Source organism: Mustela nivalis (genome assembly GCF_964662115.1).
Source record: "Mustela nivalis genome assembly, chromosome: 2".
In the NCBI taxonomy this organism is placed as follows: domain Eukaryota; kingdom Metazoa; phylum Chordata; class Mammalia; order Carnivora; family Mustelidae; genus Mustela; species Mustela nivalis.
In genome coordinates, this window is record NC_139021.1 from 19,131,714 (window position 1) to 19,146,787 (window position 15,074).

The 15,074-nt window shown below is 43.1% G+C and overlaps 1 protein-coding gene across 1 annotated transcript in view; it reads right to left on the bottom strand.

The window, feature by feature from the left end:
* Nucleotides 1-14,036: 14,036 nt before the first annotated feature.
* Nucleotides 14,037-15,074, bottom strand: part of COL14A1 (collagen type XIV alpha 1 chain) — a 217,279-nt gene continuing 216,241 nt past the window's right edge. The window contains exon 48 of the mRNA XM_082721773.1: nt 14,037-14,932. Within this exon, the coding sequence (XP_082577899.1) occupies nt 14,853-14,932 (80 nt within the window). The 3' untranslated portion in view covers nt 14,037-14,852. The remainder of the gene's footprint in view (nt 14,933-15,074) is intronic.

Genomic DNA, 15,074 nt, shown 5'->3' on the forward strand with positions numbered 1-15,074 from the left:
GTTTTACTTGTAAGATTTAATTTAAAGAACTGGGACCCGTGGGACTCATCATGTCCCTTGGTGTAGACAGGTGGGGCCATGTGCTGAGCCAGAGGCGAAGGTTGTGGTCAAAAAGAAATGCTGCCATCTTTAAAAATAATTGCAGGGGCACCTGGGTGCCTCAGTGGGTTAAGCCTCTGCCTTCGGCTCAGGTCATGATCTCAGGGTTCTGGGATCGAGTCCTGCCTCGGGCTCTCTGTTCAGCAGGGAGTCTGCTTCCTCCTCTCTCTCTGCCTGCCTCTCTGCTTACTTGTGATCTCTGTCTGTCAAATAAATAAATAAAATCTTTAAAAAAGAAATGATTTCAAAGCAGCATTTTGTTTTACTTGTAAGGTTTAATTTAAATGAAGGAAGATTTAAAAATGCATACAAACTGCCGTGATCAGATTCCCAGCATAGTTCCTTCCTCTTCCGTCGTGATTTCCCTGCTAGCTGCATTCAGACACCATCCCTATGCTTGTGCCCCATCTTTTTTTTCCTCTCTGCTGCATTTGTTTTCTGACCTCCTGGAGAAGGGGCTTAGTACCACGTGTAGCCAAGAGCAACATTAACTGTCCACGTCCCTCCTGGCTGAAAACTTCCTGGCGGAACAGGTAGCAAGGTCTGAATTTGCAAAGCCTTCGAGTCCCAGGAGGGGTTGTGCTGCCAAGCTCCACAATGCTGAGTTTGAATTGGACAGAACCCTCCTTAAGAAGGTAGGCTCTTTCCAAGACAGACATGAAGGCTACATTTCAACTTAAACAGGCCCTTACAGAGAAATGGTATTTTTCTCTTGGTCCAAAAATCTGAAATAAGAGAGTTGAATAGTTTTGCAGCATCGTGACTGGTTGGGGCTTCACCTTAGAAGAATGGAAATCTGAGACCAGCTACTGGTAAAACAGACGGGGGCCCCACCCGCGCTCCAACATCTAGTGGGCTGGCAGCCAAGAAGTTTTCGGATACATTTTCCACACGAAGACAGCACAAACAGGACCTCAGAAGGAGACATGCATTTGTATCCACGCCATTTGGTCCATGAGAAACCCTTTGATTTCAAACAGATCTTTATTTCAAGGCTTAACTTTGCTTTTACTGCCCTCACTTTCAAGTCCAAAGTTAATACTCGCTGAAGCCTTGCAAACAGAGGTCGCTAGAAGACCCTACTGTTTCAAGTGCGACCCCCGTGCTTTCCGGGCTGCAGCTTCGGGGCTCCGGCCCGTCAGCTTACATTAAACTGCTCAGAATCACACTCTGGAATGAGGGTGCCATCCGACACCTTCCTTCGCAATCACAAAACTAAAAGGGGTCTTGGTATTTGGAGAAAATTGTGAGCATAATGTAAGCAACTGTCTGACTTTTTGGCAAATTCACAAAATCCAAATAAAATATTTTTACAACTTGTGAAGAAAATATGGCCCGTTATTTCATTATTATGCACCGTTTCCAGCACCATGTATATGTAGGGGCAGTAAATCATGGAGAAACGTGCATGTGTGTATCCTCCAGAAAATTGGACCCCGAAGTCTAAACTTTGGAAAGGCCATTCATCAACCTGCTCTCGGGTCTAGATTAACAAAGGATCAGCTGCTGTATTTCATTCAGTCATTCAAACAGTATTTATGTTCCGGAAACTATTCTAGGTGTTTGAAATAGATATGGGAATAAGTTTCCTGCTCTCATGGTGTGCTATTGTGATTTATAACAAGAAATGTATATATTTGGTCTGTTTCTGGCACAGAGCTAAAACTCTTGGAATTTCCTGACTGAGCAGAGTAGTAAAGATGTGTTTTGTTATATTAATAAGATGACTTTGGGCTCCCACCTAAGGATGGGCACTGGTTACCAAGAAAACCAGACACATAAGTAGAAGATTGGACCCGCCAGTCCCACCCTGACCTCCAGGGAAGAGAGAGGGACTGGAGGTTGAGTAAATCACCAATGGCCAGTGAGTTCATTAGGGGTGCCTCTGTAAAAAAGTCTCCGTAAACCCTAAAAGGCCAGGGCTCTGAGAGCTTCCAGATTGGTGAATCAGAATACAGCCACAGGTCGACATGCCGGACCCCAAACCCCATGGGGACAGAAGATCTTCTGTTGGGGACCTGACCCGATGTGTCACTTTATCCAACTGTTGATTAGTATCCTTTTAATACGCTCTCTAATAAGCTGGTGATCTCAAGAGTCAACTAGCTGCCTGAGTTCTGTGAGCCACTTAACAAAGCAATCAAACCCAAGGAGGGAGGTGTGGGAGCCTGCCTGATTTATAGCCAGGCAGGAGGCACAGGTGACAATGCAGATTTGTCATTGGTATGGAGTGGGGGACTGAGTCCTTAGCCTATAGGATCTGTCACCAGGTCAACGGCATCAGAACAGAGTTGAATCTGTAGGACGCGATCAGTGTCCACAGAGAAGTGAGTTCATTACTTGAGGTGTTCAAGAAAAAGCACACGTTGGAATCATTGTCAGTTTCACACTGGCCTCTTGTACCCTAGTGAAGGGATGCGGAGAGCAGACAGGATACATGACCTAGAGAGAGGTTATAGACAAGTCATATTCGTAGGTGGTAAGTATGAGATCTCTCGGCTATCGACAGAGCCCTTTTGCAGAATACCACTCCAAAGCGATCATCAGCTTTTTCTCCTCTCACACATGTGCAAGTCGGCTGGAGTGCAGCCACGGTTTGAGTCCAGGTCTGTTGCACACGTCTCTGGGCATCCTTGAGCCAGTGGCTCCCCGAGGCATGAGGCACGTTCTCATGGTGAAAGGCAGAAACACAAAAAAGCAAGCCTACCATGCAAGCAAATGTCAGACCCCTGCTGGTGCGATGTGCGGGGACATCCAGTGTGTGTCATGCTTGTGTCTCATGCTGGCCGATGTCTTCCAAGGCGAAGTCGAGGGACTGGGAGGTATTTTGTTACGTTGGAGATAGAGGAACTGGGTGGGGAAGTGGATATTTTATATATTTATATTTTATATACAATTTACCCAAAGTGTAAAGGGAAGAAAATGTCGGATTCTGTGGTTTTTAAGACAAAGCCAGCAGGATTTTTGACAGATTGAAAGAGTCGGAAGGAAAGAGGTGATCCACTCTGCCCCTTTAACCAAACCTCTGAGCACTCGCCTGCGGCTTCCCTCACCCCAGAATGCCAAGACGGTGAAATAAGGAGGAAAAGGAAACAAACTTGAGTCTTCTTTTTTTATTTTAAGGTTTTATTTATTTATTTGACAGACAGAGATCACAAGTAGGCAGAGAGGCAGGCAGAGAGAGAGGAGGAAGCAGGTTCCCTGCTGAGCAGAGAGCCCGATGCGGGGCTCGATCCCAGGATCCTGGAATCATGACCTGAAGTGGAGGCAGAGGCCTTAACCCACTGAGCCACTCAGGTGCCCCCAAACTTGAGTCTTCTTAAGGGAGTGGAAAAAAATATATATATGTGGTTTTCTTGACCCTGCTGTTGTACCACACCCTCTCCCATTTCTTTGCTCCTTTTTGCAGCAAGACTCATTCAAAGAGTGGGATATACTTGCTATCCCCGTTTCTTTTAGTCCCTCTTTTTCTCTTCAATTTTCTCAAACTTTTGCCTTTGACGTTCTACCAAAATTCCTTCTTGAAGGTTTCAAATGATCTCCACACTTCCTATTTATCTCAGAATTAAAGCCAACATGTATACCTTGGCCCATAGGCCAAGGTATAAATGTAATCCGGCCCCCAGTGGCCACTCTCATCTTAACTCCTGCAATTCTTCTGCTCCTTCTGCTTGGCCACGCTCACTTCCTCAGTGCTTCTGCAATACTTCAGGCATCTTATTACCGAGAGCCCCTATGCGCTCACCATTCCCACTGCCAGGAAGTCTCTTCCTCCAGATCTACCCCCCGGGCTTACTCCTCTCCGTTCTTCAGGTCTCTGCTCAAATGTCAGTACTCATGAAGTCTACTCTGACCACCTTATTTGACTATAACCCTCTCCCTTCTCACCCTTAGCTCCTTCCATCCTCTTACCTTTACTTTTCCATAACCCATTCTTCCTATGTGTGTGTCATTTACTTCCTTATGAGGTTTATTATTTATTTTCTGTCATTTTCACTAGAATACAAGCTCAAATAAGAGAGCGATTTTTTGTGTGTCACTCTTGCATGCACATTCCATTGTGCGTGAAATATGCCAGGGAGATATCGTTGTTGTGCCATAAACACATTCCTATAATTCAAATGTACATAGTAACTTGGGCAAATCGCACTGGTTCCTGACTTGTCTCCCGGACTCACATTTCTACCCTCACACTACATACCCCTTCTGCTCACCCGTGGCTTAGCCAGACTTGGGGTTCTGCGAGTTCAGACTCAGCCCTGCTGGCAGCATCCTATCTCATGAGTATGCTAGAAACGTCTTTCTGTCTCATAGTACTGTCATGCAAAGACAGTCCCCGACGTTAGGAGTTAATACCCCCCAAACCAAGGCTCAACCCGTGGGACACAGGGAGTCAGAAGAGGAAAGCTTCAGCCTCCTGCCCTCTGGAGACAGTTCTAAAAAGTGGTCTTCCACTCCTCAAAGGACATGAAGGAACAGAATCCCTACAGCCTACTATGGTGACCCTGGCTATATATGTTTATATTGGCTTTCCCTGTTTCCTGTCTCATTTGCCCTGCTCTTCATTGCCTGCTCCTGAGATCATCTCCCAAATAATGTACCTGCCCGAAAACCTTGTTTCATCCCAAAGAACCCGCGCCAACACATACCAATATCCATCCTCACATTGAAGCCAAATAGATACTTCTAACATAGAGGTCCCAAACCAAACTAATTTGGCGAGTCCCTACCACCTGGCCTAAAATCCACACACCTTATAATGCCTATAAGACTCTGTCAGATTTTTGTAAGCCCATCTCTCCATGCTCATCTCCATCTACGTCTGTTGTAGGACTTTGCATTTCAGTCCTTCTTAACCATCGGTAATTGCCAAACAAGCATGTCCTCGCGTCTCTATGCCATGGAATAAACTCTCTTCAACTCTCCTCTACCAATCCTATTTCCACCAATGCTCATACCTCTGTTCTTTCCAGGCATTCTTAAGTATTTCTTCTCCCTTGCTCTTTCTGCCCCATGTAATATATCCACCATAACCATTGTCTTATTGTGCTGTAACTGTTTCGTGCTCCATTGGTGAGTTGAGCTTACGGAAGCAGAGAGTGTCTTTTCTCTTGTGTATCCCAGCATCTAACACAGTGTGTGGCTCATGGAATCCCCCAAAAGAGTGTCTGGCACATAATAAACCCATGGCCTATAATAAATATTTGTGGCATGAGTAACGGCAGCTATATTAGCCACGGTAAGGCTAGCTAATGTAATACACACACACACATTTCTGGGCTGTTGTTACTCTATAAAAGTTTATTTCTTGGTCATGTAACAATGTAATGCAGATGTTCCTAATCAGTCGCTGGCCTTCCGCAAAGTCATTCTGGAACCCAAACACCTTCCATCTTATGACTCCTGCCTCCTAAAGGGCCTTGGAGTCCTCTGCATTCAGGTATCAAATGGAAAAAAAGCAAGTAGACAACATACACACACATCTTAACTCCCTTGACTCAGAAGTCACATATACATTTCATTGGTTGAGAACATGTTATATAGCCACACTGAGGGGGTCTGGGCAATAAAAAATCTACTTTGGGGACGCCTGGGTGGCTCAGTTGGTTAAGCAGCTGCCTTCGGCTCAGGTCATGATCACAGCGTCCTGGGATCGAGTCCCACATTGGGCTCCTTGCTCAGCAGGGAGCCTGCTTCTCCCTCTGCCTCTGCCTGCCATTCTGTCTGCCTGTGCTTGCTCTCCCCCCCCCCCTCTCTGATAAATAAATAAAATCTTTAAAAAAAAAATCTACTTCGTACTCAAGAAGAAGAGAATCAAGTTTTGGCAGAAGCTAGCCAGTGTCTAACACAGAAGCCAATAGGAAATAATTGGTACACTCAATATAACTGTCTCTTTGGTGATACTAGAGTCAGGAAGGTAAGAAATCTTGACTTTAATCAGTTAAGGAAAGAATGTGTGGACAAGAAGTCCAAGATGATATAATCCTTAACAAGTAACAAAGCAGGTGACTGCTTCCAGATACACTTGCCTTTGCTGTAGTTAGGCCTTGCTTTGATAGGAACAAAAATCCAAAAACCAAGTAAATGTCAAGATTCAAAAATGGTGTCCAAGCCATGGTCTTCCTGGTAAGCATAAACGCCATTATTCTGCAAATATGATGATAGAAGCCATCAGCCTATTTCCACACTGCCAGGCTGCTGGGTTCATGGTCCCTTAGATCACTCCCCATCCTTGAACGCTACCTTTACAATTCCTTTGGAAAACACCCAGCTACAGAATGGTAGATATTTCAGGAAAAGAAAAGTAAACCTCCCCAAACCTGTAGAATGTGGACAGAAGGTTCCTGCTCCCTACACAACCCGTTTTTGAGTTGCATCTGTTTTCTTTCCAGCTTTTCTGTTGCTCTCGCAGTCACAAGAGCTGAGGCTCTGTCCTGGTTTGATAAGACACGCTCACACTTGACAATGGAATAGAACCCGTTGGCTGTGCTCCAAGGATATGAGCAGGCAGCCAGTGGACAACGGAGATTTAGTTAGCAAGCCCTCTACCAGGGGTGTCCAAATAGGACAGCTGCAACGTGCGAAAAAAGAACTCGGTTTGTGAAGTCTAACCCTGTCGGCTCCAGACTTGCCAGTTCACAGGTATTGTATGAGCAGGACATGAGAAAGGACAGGTAGAGTAAAAACACGGGCATTTTCTAAGAACTGATTTCTCTTCAATACATCTCGTCGTTAACACATCCAAATAAAAATGATTCCTCACAGTGAAAGCTGAGCTGGTTAATGATTTTGTGACATGGTTTTTAGTGCATAACAGGGATACAATTTCATCAGGATTCACTGATTTGGGCCAGATGACAGGAGAATGAAAAATGGAGATAAATGTCTTCAGTAATTAGACTTTGCTGTTGGGCTCACTTAGTTTTGCTCTGTTACCAACAACATTCATTTTAGATCTGGGAAAAAAAAAAAAAAGGAACGTTTACTTCCCTGGATTTCATTATAAAACTTATTTTAGCTTAAGTTAATGAAGCTGAATTTCACCACATGGATCATAGATCTTTTCTAATCAGTGAGATAAAACGCAATTAAATGAAGAAACAAACAACTAACAAAATATGGAAAGTCATGGCAGCATATGTTTTTTATTACTTAGCAAGATACAGAGAAAAAAATAAATCATACCAACGTTTATGCATTTACAAATGCTACCAAAACAAGAAAATCATCCCACTACTCCTGGTAATGTGTTTAGCCTCCTGCCCCTTTAATTCTGCTTTTAAAATTATCGTTGCTTATGATCTTTCTAAATAGTCTAAAATGACTCATTTTTCATCTATTCCAAGTCATTAGTTATGATGAGGATATTAAGAAGTTTTTATAAAGCAGAATTTTATTTTAAAATCTTTTGTGATTTCCCTGTAAAGTATTAAGCTTCCGAGAGCACATGTTTGTTGCATCCACAGTATTGTCAAAAATCAGCATTTCCGTGAAATTAATACTTTACTTAAAAAACAAAGCTCCCCGGGGCGCCTGGGTGGATCAGTGGGTTAAAGCCTCTCTGCCTTTGGCTCAGGTCATGATCCCAGAGGCCTGGGATCAAGCCCCACATCGGGCTCTCTACTCGGCAGGGAGCCTGCTTCCTCCTCTCTCTGACTGCCTCTCAGCCTACTTGTGATCTCTGTCTGTCAAATACATAAATAAAATCTTAAAAAAAAAAAAAAGCTCCCCCAAATCCTGTACACAGGACATTACTATGGCTAAGTGTCTGGAGTTTATTCACCCCAATCTTTCATTATGGATGGATGAGCAGAATAATCAATAAATAGCATACATACTGTTCAGGAATTTGCTTTTTTCATTTAACAATTCAGTTGAATATCTTGTGTCGGCCACATGTTTGATCAAATTACTCAAATGTAAAATTATTGCAAGTTCATTCCTGTAGTTAATTTTTCTTAGTGACAGAGTAATTCTAAAGAGTCAAGAAGAACCCAGACTTTGTAGCAAAGGAATTCTCTGAACTCGGAGCTTGTCCAGCACAAATGAACCTTTTACGTCAGTGTTTCCAAGGCCACATCAAATCAGAATATGACATTATGATTTTTTTTTTTGAACTAAATATTTTGGTTCACACCTTGGAAACCTCCACTCGGCATCTGAACAGCCCTTCTGTTGGGGACAGCCCAAGGAGATTAAGTCCTGCCCGGCTGCTGTAGTTTAAATTAGTCATCCCAAATCATCCTGCCCTGTTTTGTCCTTCTTAAATCCCTGTTGTCTGCTCATATTGTACTTACTCTGGAAAATGCAAAAAACCCTCAAAAGCCAATGTGCCATGCTGAAGTTATTTTTTTTCCTCAAGTTTCTATCTCATTGAGTGATATCACCCTTCGCACCATCTCCCAAACTTCAGATCTGGAAGCCCTTCTCACCTTCTGCCCGTCACCGTCCCCCCTCATCCCATCAGTCATGGAGTTCTGCTCCTCAGACTTCCTCATCAGTTCTCAGAGCTGGCCCCTCCTCCTATTCCCATTTGCAGGGCTGTGGGGGGCAGGCCCTCTCCATCCCATCGACCGCAACAGGCAGCATGAGATGCACAGGCAAGGGGCCATGCGCTATGGTGGCAACCAGGTAAGAATCCCTTCTTTGCCTTTTTTATGTATGCGTGTAACATTGGACGTGTTACTTACCTTACACGATCCTTTGTAAAAAGGGAATACTTGGAGTAAGTTGTGCAAATCAACTGAATATTGGGTACCTAGAACAGAAGCTAGCAAACGTTAAGTCTTCATTAAATGTCTTTTTCCTTCCTTGTTCTTCCCTGACACCAGTCTGTCACACACACACTCTATCAAAATTTGGCCTCCAAAAAATAAGCACAACCAGATGGTTCGTTTGCTTAGGTGCCCAGTGGTTTCCTACTGCTGTCAGCCAGAGATCCGAACATGTTAGCCTGGGATAGATCTTCCACAATCTGATACAAATGAGCTTACTTGCTTCCAGTTCCAGCAGGAGGCGAGGAAGCTCCTATGACTCCGTATTCATCTTTTCTTCCCCATCACCCCAATCCATGGCTGAACCCATGGCAGATACTAATTCCAAATCGGATGGATGGGTGGATGCACGCTTGTGTGCACAGAGAGAGGGAGGAGTACATGAACCCATGGATGACTAGATTTACAGGAAGACATGGCTTATTTACCTCCTCTTCAGATTCTGAAATACTCACTAGATCTCAATTTGCAAGTCCCTATAGAAGCTGATCATTTGTTCCTAGACATTATTCCTGTCTCCCAGAGAAAACTCTTCTTACTGCAGGCAGGTTATAAATGAAACTGTGCCAGGATGAAATGATCCTACAGACATTTACTGAGCAGCTAGCTGTCAAGTGCTAAGCACACTGTGGGCAGTTGAACTCCTAGAGAATGCACACAAATAGTATGGGGGCACAGAGGTTAAAGAACTAACTAGAAAAGGGGACTTTGATGTCATGGTTGTCAAGGTCGTCCCGATGGTCATGGTGGGTTTCAGGGAAGGCTTCATATTGGAAGAGGAACGTGGGTGAGTTTTGGAGGTGGAGTATAAATATAAATACGTCATTTAAACTGAAGTGGGGCAGGAAAGGGCTTTCCAAGTGGGGGAAAAATAGGCAAGGAGTCAAAGAGAAACAAGAGAGAACATGCACCAGGAGTTTTGCAACTAGTTCATTGTGGCTGTAGTTTGGAGACTACTTGGCTGAAAAATATATTTCAAAAGAGAATAGGAAAAAACCAGGTTGAAGAGTCTGTATAAACAAAAATGAAAGAGGGGGAGAAGGATGGGGAAAAATCTCCAGGAGATCTCGTTCATTCCTGTGGCCTTTAAATGCTACCTACATGTACATGACCCTGAAGTATATGTCTCTGACCCAGATGACTCTCTGAAGCTCCAAATCACCTATTTAGCACTTAACTCTCAGTTTCTCTGCTAAACTGAACTCTTCCATTTCCCTGCCCCAAATCTGTGATTCTCAGGGGGCTGGATGTCTCCATTTCCCAGTCACCTATGCCAGACACCTGGGTTATCCTAGTCACATCTCTCCCCCCCCCCATCTCCATTTCTAACAAGTCCTGTCAATTCCACCACCTTGGTTCAGTCCTCCACAAGCTTTCCTCTGACCACGACAATGGTGTGACTCATGTTGCCTCATCTACTGTGATCTCCTCCAACCAACCCATTGTCCACTGTGCAACCAGAATGATGTCAAAATAGTGTTTCTCAAACTGTAGTTCACTGAGGTGCTTGGTTAAAAAAAAAAAAAATGCAGAGTTTCTAACCCAGACTACTGAAGCACAGTTTTTGGTGATTCCTCAGGGCCCAGGAATCTGAACTTGAATAAGCCCTATCTCCATCCCTTTTTACCATTAAAGTGTAAGAATTACCAATATGTGGAGGCAGAGTAGCCCAGGGATAGAGGGGATACTTTGAGTCAGAGTGTCTACATTTGATTTTCTAGCTGTGTGTTCTCAGGTAGGTAACTTAACTTTTCTGTGCTGCTGTCTCTTCACCAGGACAATCAAGACCACAGTGAACTAGCTCTTTGGTTGCAGTGATGACCAAATGATTAAGACCTAAGGAGTAGCTTTTATTGCTTCTCACCAATATTTTTGGTTCGTGTCTGCTTCCTGGCATGTGGGAAAATTATACTTCACCCCGATGAAGTTCACTGAGTTCATGTGATTTACATAGACCAATAAAATGTGAGTGGAAGTCACGTGTGTCACTTCAGGAGGAAGTTGGGGGAGATGATTCTCCATGGTTTCTCTTCTCTTCTTTCGGCAATCATGGAGGTACATGTTGATATGGAAGTAGCAAAGAAATTGTTGTTACCGTAGCAGTGTAGAACCCAACCTCACTGGTTCGACTTTAAAGCCCTTGGAGTAGGCCCGGCCTAGAGTAACTGCTCAATGGCAGCTTCAGAAGAGAAGTTCAGCAACATGGCTCTTCCTGGTTCTAATGTCTCAAGAGCTTAACACAATATGCATCTATTTCTCGGTTACCAAAGAGAGCAGGGAAACCGTCCTCCAGGTCCTGGCTCATCCTTGTTCCTCACTGTTTCTGTCTGAGACAAGATAAGGCTGGAGACCAAAGTCTCCAAGCCTTAGGCCAAGGTAGGCAGTGTGCCAGTTAGTGATTGAGATTTGAAGTTCCATGAGAAACATGGGTTCAGCAGACGACTGACGTAATCAGGTATATATATATATATATATATTTTTTTTTTTTAAAGATTTTATTTATTTATTTGACAGAGAGAAATCACAAGTAGATGGAGAGGCAGGCAGAGAGAGAGAGAGAGAGAGAGAGAGAGAGAAGCAGGCTCCCTGTTGAGCAGAGTGCCCAACGTGGGACTCGATCCCTGGACCCTGAGATCATGACCTGAGCCAAAGGCAGCGGCTTAACCCACTGAGCCACCCAGGTGCCCCTCAGGTGTATGTTTTAAGTTAGTTAAGGCCTCAAATCTAAATCACTAACTGGCCCGTTGCCCTCATTACTCTGGTGTCAGCCTTATCTTGTTCACTCTCCTGCCACATTACCCTTTTAGCTCATTGAACTTGAAAGCACCTTTCTGATAAAGGGCCTTTGTATGTGAGGAGATCTTGGCTTGGACTCTCCTCCCAAGCCTTTTCTTAGCTTCATGTCTCTGCTTAAACATCAGCCCCTCACAGAGGCCGTCTCTGTCCCCCCAGATGGAAGCAGATGTGCCCTTATCTCCTCTTCATATTCCGCTTCAGCACTTTTCCTGAGTCTTTCCTCCTATCCGACGCAATTTGAGATTCATTTTGCTTCTTGATTCACTCATTTCCCATCTTTCTCTAGCACTAGAAAGGAAGGTCCATGAGGACAAGCCCACATTTCTCTTATTAATGTTTTTATCCTGAGAACAAAAACAGCTCCTAGTACACAGCAAGATTAGTTAGGAGAGGGTGGAGGGGGCAGCGGAGGTAGGAAAGAAAGGGGGAGAGTTGTCCTGCAATTCAGTTGAGGTTTTCCTGAATACAAGATACTACCCTAAAAGGACTATTTCTCAAGTCATTGAGAGCTTCTAATCGAAGTGATGAGAATTCTGAAAAGTAATGTTTTTCTTTATATGAGATAATGTTTTCTTACTTTCAGAAAGAGGATAAACTATAAGTTAAGATAGAAGCATATTCCTGCCAAAATAGGTAAGGCAATAAAAATGCAATTCAAAGTCAGTTTTTCACAAGGCAATTTATTGTAACCACCAAAGTCCTGAATCTGAGTTACACCTTTTATTTTGAACATTTCACTCAAGAGAAATCTGAAATACTGGGTCCAAGGGATGGCACATTCCAAATGAATGGAACCTTCCTCTAGCTAAAATAAACAGATTTAGACCATCCAATAAAATCAAAGCCAAGTGTATCTGCACAACTCAAGAATGATACGAATGGATTAGAACCTCTGCTGGTTTATACTTCACCATTTATTACAGACTTTGAGAGTCCTCTCCGTGGCACGATATTAGACTAGGCGTTTCCAAGAGCCAAGCACACAGAGTATTCTCTCTACTCACCTGTTAAAAGACTAAGAAATCTAACACAAAGGTATGAAATGACTAATGACATAACCTAGTCTTTTACAGAGGAGTTCTCTTAAGTGATTCTGGCTCTAGTCATCCTGATCAACCTTGCGCAAGCTTTCCATCTCATCAGTCCTTCTTCCTACATGTGGAATGATTTGCCATAACTAAAATGGAACAGCTGTTGGTTATCTGCTCATAGTCTTCTTTCATTTCCTGCAAAGGCACCAAAAAAATTCTTTGCCTGAATCCCCAAAGGCACATAAGTAGAACTGACTGTTTGAATCCTTTGGCTGGGAAGGTTTTAAATCAGATCTGTTTAGTGAAGGAAACCAAAGGTCAGAAGACCTTACTGATCCAGGAAGAATCCAACTTTTGGTTATAAGTGACCCCATTTCTACTCTTTAAAATTATCTGTTCCTCGGGAGATGCTCCAGGAAAAGGAGCTACACTAAGTTTACGGCTCTCTTCCATCTTATTTTCAACAGGCAAATAATAGAACTGAAATTTTTCTCAAGTGTCTAGATTTTTCCTCCCTTGTGAGCAAAGGATATATTATAGTTCAGGTGTTAGAGTGTGTTGGGTTCAATCTCATTTCCTTTCTTCCTTTCTAGAGTTTTTCAGACTCTTCTTAATACTAGAAAAAAGATGGCTCTTCAGTCAACTGTTAGTAAGTTATTGGAGAACATTTATTTAGCACCAGTCTTGCATTTTCTTGTGGGTTATAGAGGAGTCATAAAATTCTACCAGTCTGGGGTGCCTGGGTGGCTCAGTCGGTAAAGATACTGCCTTCGGCTGCAGTCATGATCCTGGGGTCCTGAGATTGAGTCCCACTTTGGGCTCCCTGTTCAGTGGGGAGTCTACTTCTCCCTCTCCCTTTGCCCCTCCCCTCTTTCTCTCTCTCTCTTTCTCTCTCTCAAATAAATAAAATAAAATTTTTAAAAAATCTACCACTTTCTTTGGTCCAAATCAACCGCTTCTTCGGTTACGCTTCTTACTACACTCAGAATGAATGAGTGAATGAATGAATGAATGAAAATTTGAATACCCGTCTGAAGGAAACCAACTGTTGTTTTTCTGGTTAAAGCTCAGCTAAGACTGGGGTGCTTGGATGGCTCACATGGTTAAGTGTCTGCCTCTGACTCAGGTGATGATCTCCAGGTCATGTCGCGCCTCCAGCTCAGCGGGGGGGTCTCTTCTCCCTCTCCCTCTCTCTCTGCCTTTCCCTGTGTTTGTGCTCTCTCGGTCTCTGTCTCTCAAGTGAATAAATAAAAAAAATCTTTTAAAAAATAAAATGAAACTCGGCTAAGACTATAGAAGTTTAGGGTGACATTAATGTAGTAAAAAGAACCCACAATGTTGTTTTAAATTTTTATTTGCTTATAAAAGAGAATGGAAATGGGTTTGCAAAAAAAAAAAAGTATCTGCATGTACAAAGTAATCCATGTAGATAAAGAGGGCAAGTCTTGGAATACCGCTGGATGAGTCGTTCATCAAGATTGGATCTCTTCGCATTAGAACTGGTGGAAAGTCACTATTTTACATGTAAAGCCACTGAAAATACTAAATCTATTTTTAAAATCACCAAACTCAGAAAGGCTGTATTCTGATACATATTCTTAGACACCAGTGAAACGAGGTACCGAGTGATCTCAGAGCTGGATAGATCAGTTAATCAAGAGGTAGTTTCTCCAATAATATCCATTTTTCTTTTCAGAAAGGCCACAGGAGATAGGGATAAATGGCATAATCTTTGGATCTCTTTAAATTCTTATTCTGCTAGGGCCCCATTTCCTTTGAATACAATCATAGCTGTCTTGATGCATTTTAGGACTTGAGATCATCTAACACAGAAAAGATTCCAGAGTTCAACTTTTTTTTTTTTTTTTTTTTTGCCAATTTTCCTTTGAGCACTCTTCTCTGGAAAAACAAATAATCTGGCATGCCATTAAAATAACAAGGAGAAATAAATCCTGTGGTGTCATAGATGAAGGGGATTTTTTAAAATATAATTTTTTTTTGCTAATAATACCAATATTAACAACGTCCAAGGAAATTTAGGCTGGTGAGACAAGCCCCCCAAAGGTAGCATACAAACCACATAACAACATTCTTCTTGAATAAGTTTCTCTAAGAGTTCTTGACGTTGGTCTCCAAATTTGTCCTAGGGCGATCAGATGCCTGAGCCCCACAGTTCCATGGCTTCTAGCTCGTCTTGGACAGGAGTGAATTCCGGTTGATCAGGATGGGGAGCTAGAGAGGAAAAGTGGGGTGGGGACTTGATGGGACCCAGGAACCATAAATTGATAGTCTCCCCTCACATGGGTCCATAAGAGACACAGATTTGGTCAATAAATGAGAGAGAAAGCCTGCTTAGGTGGAAAGCACTAGCTCC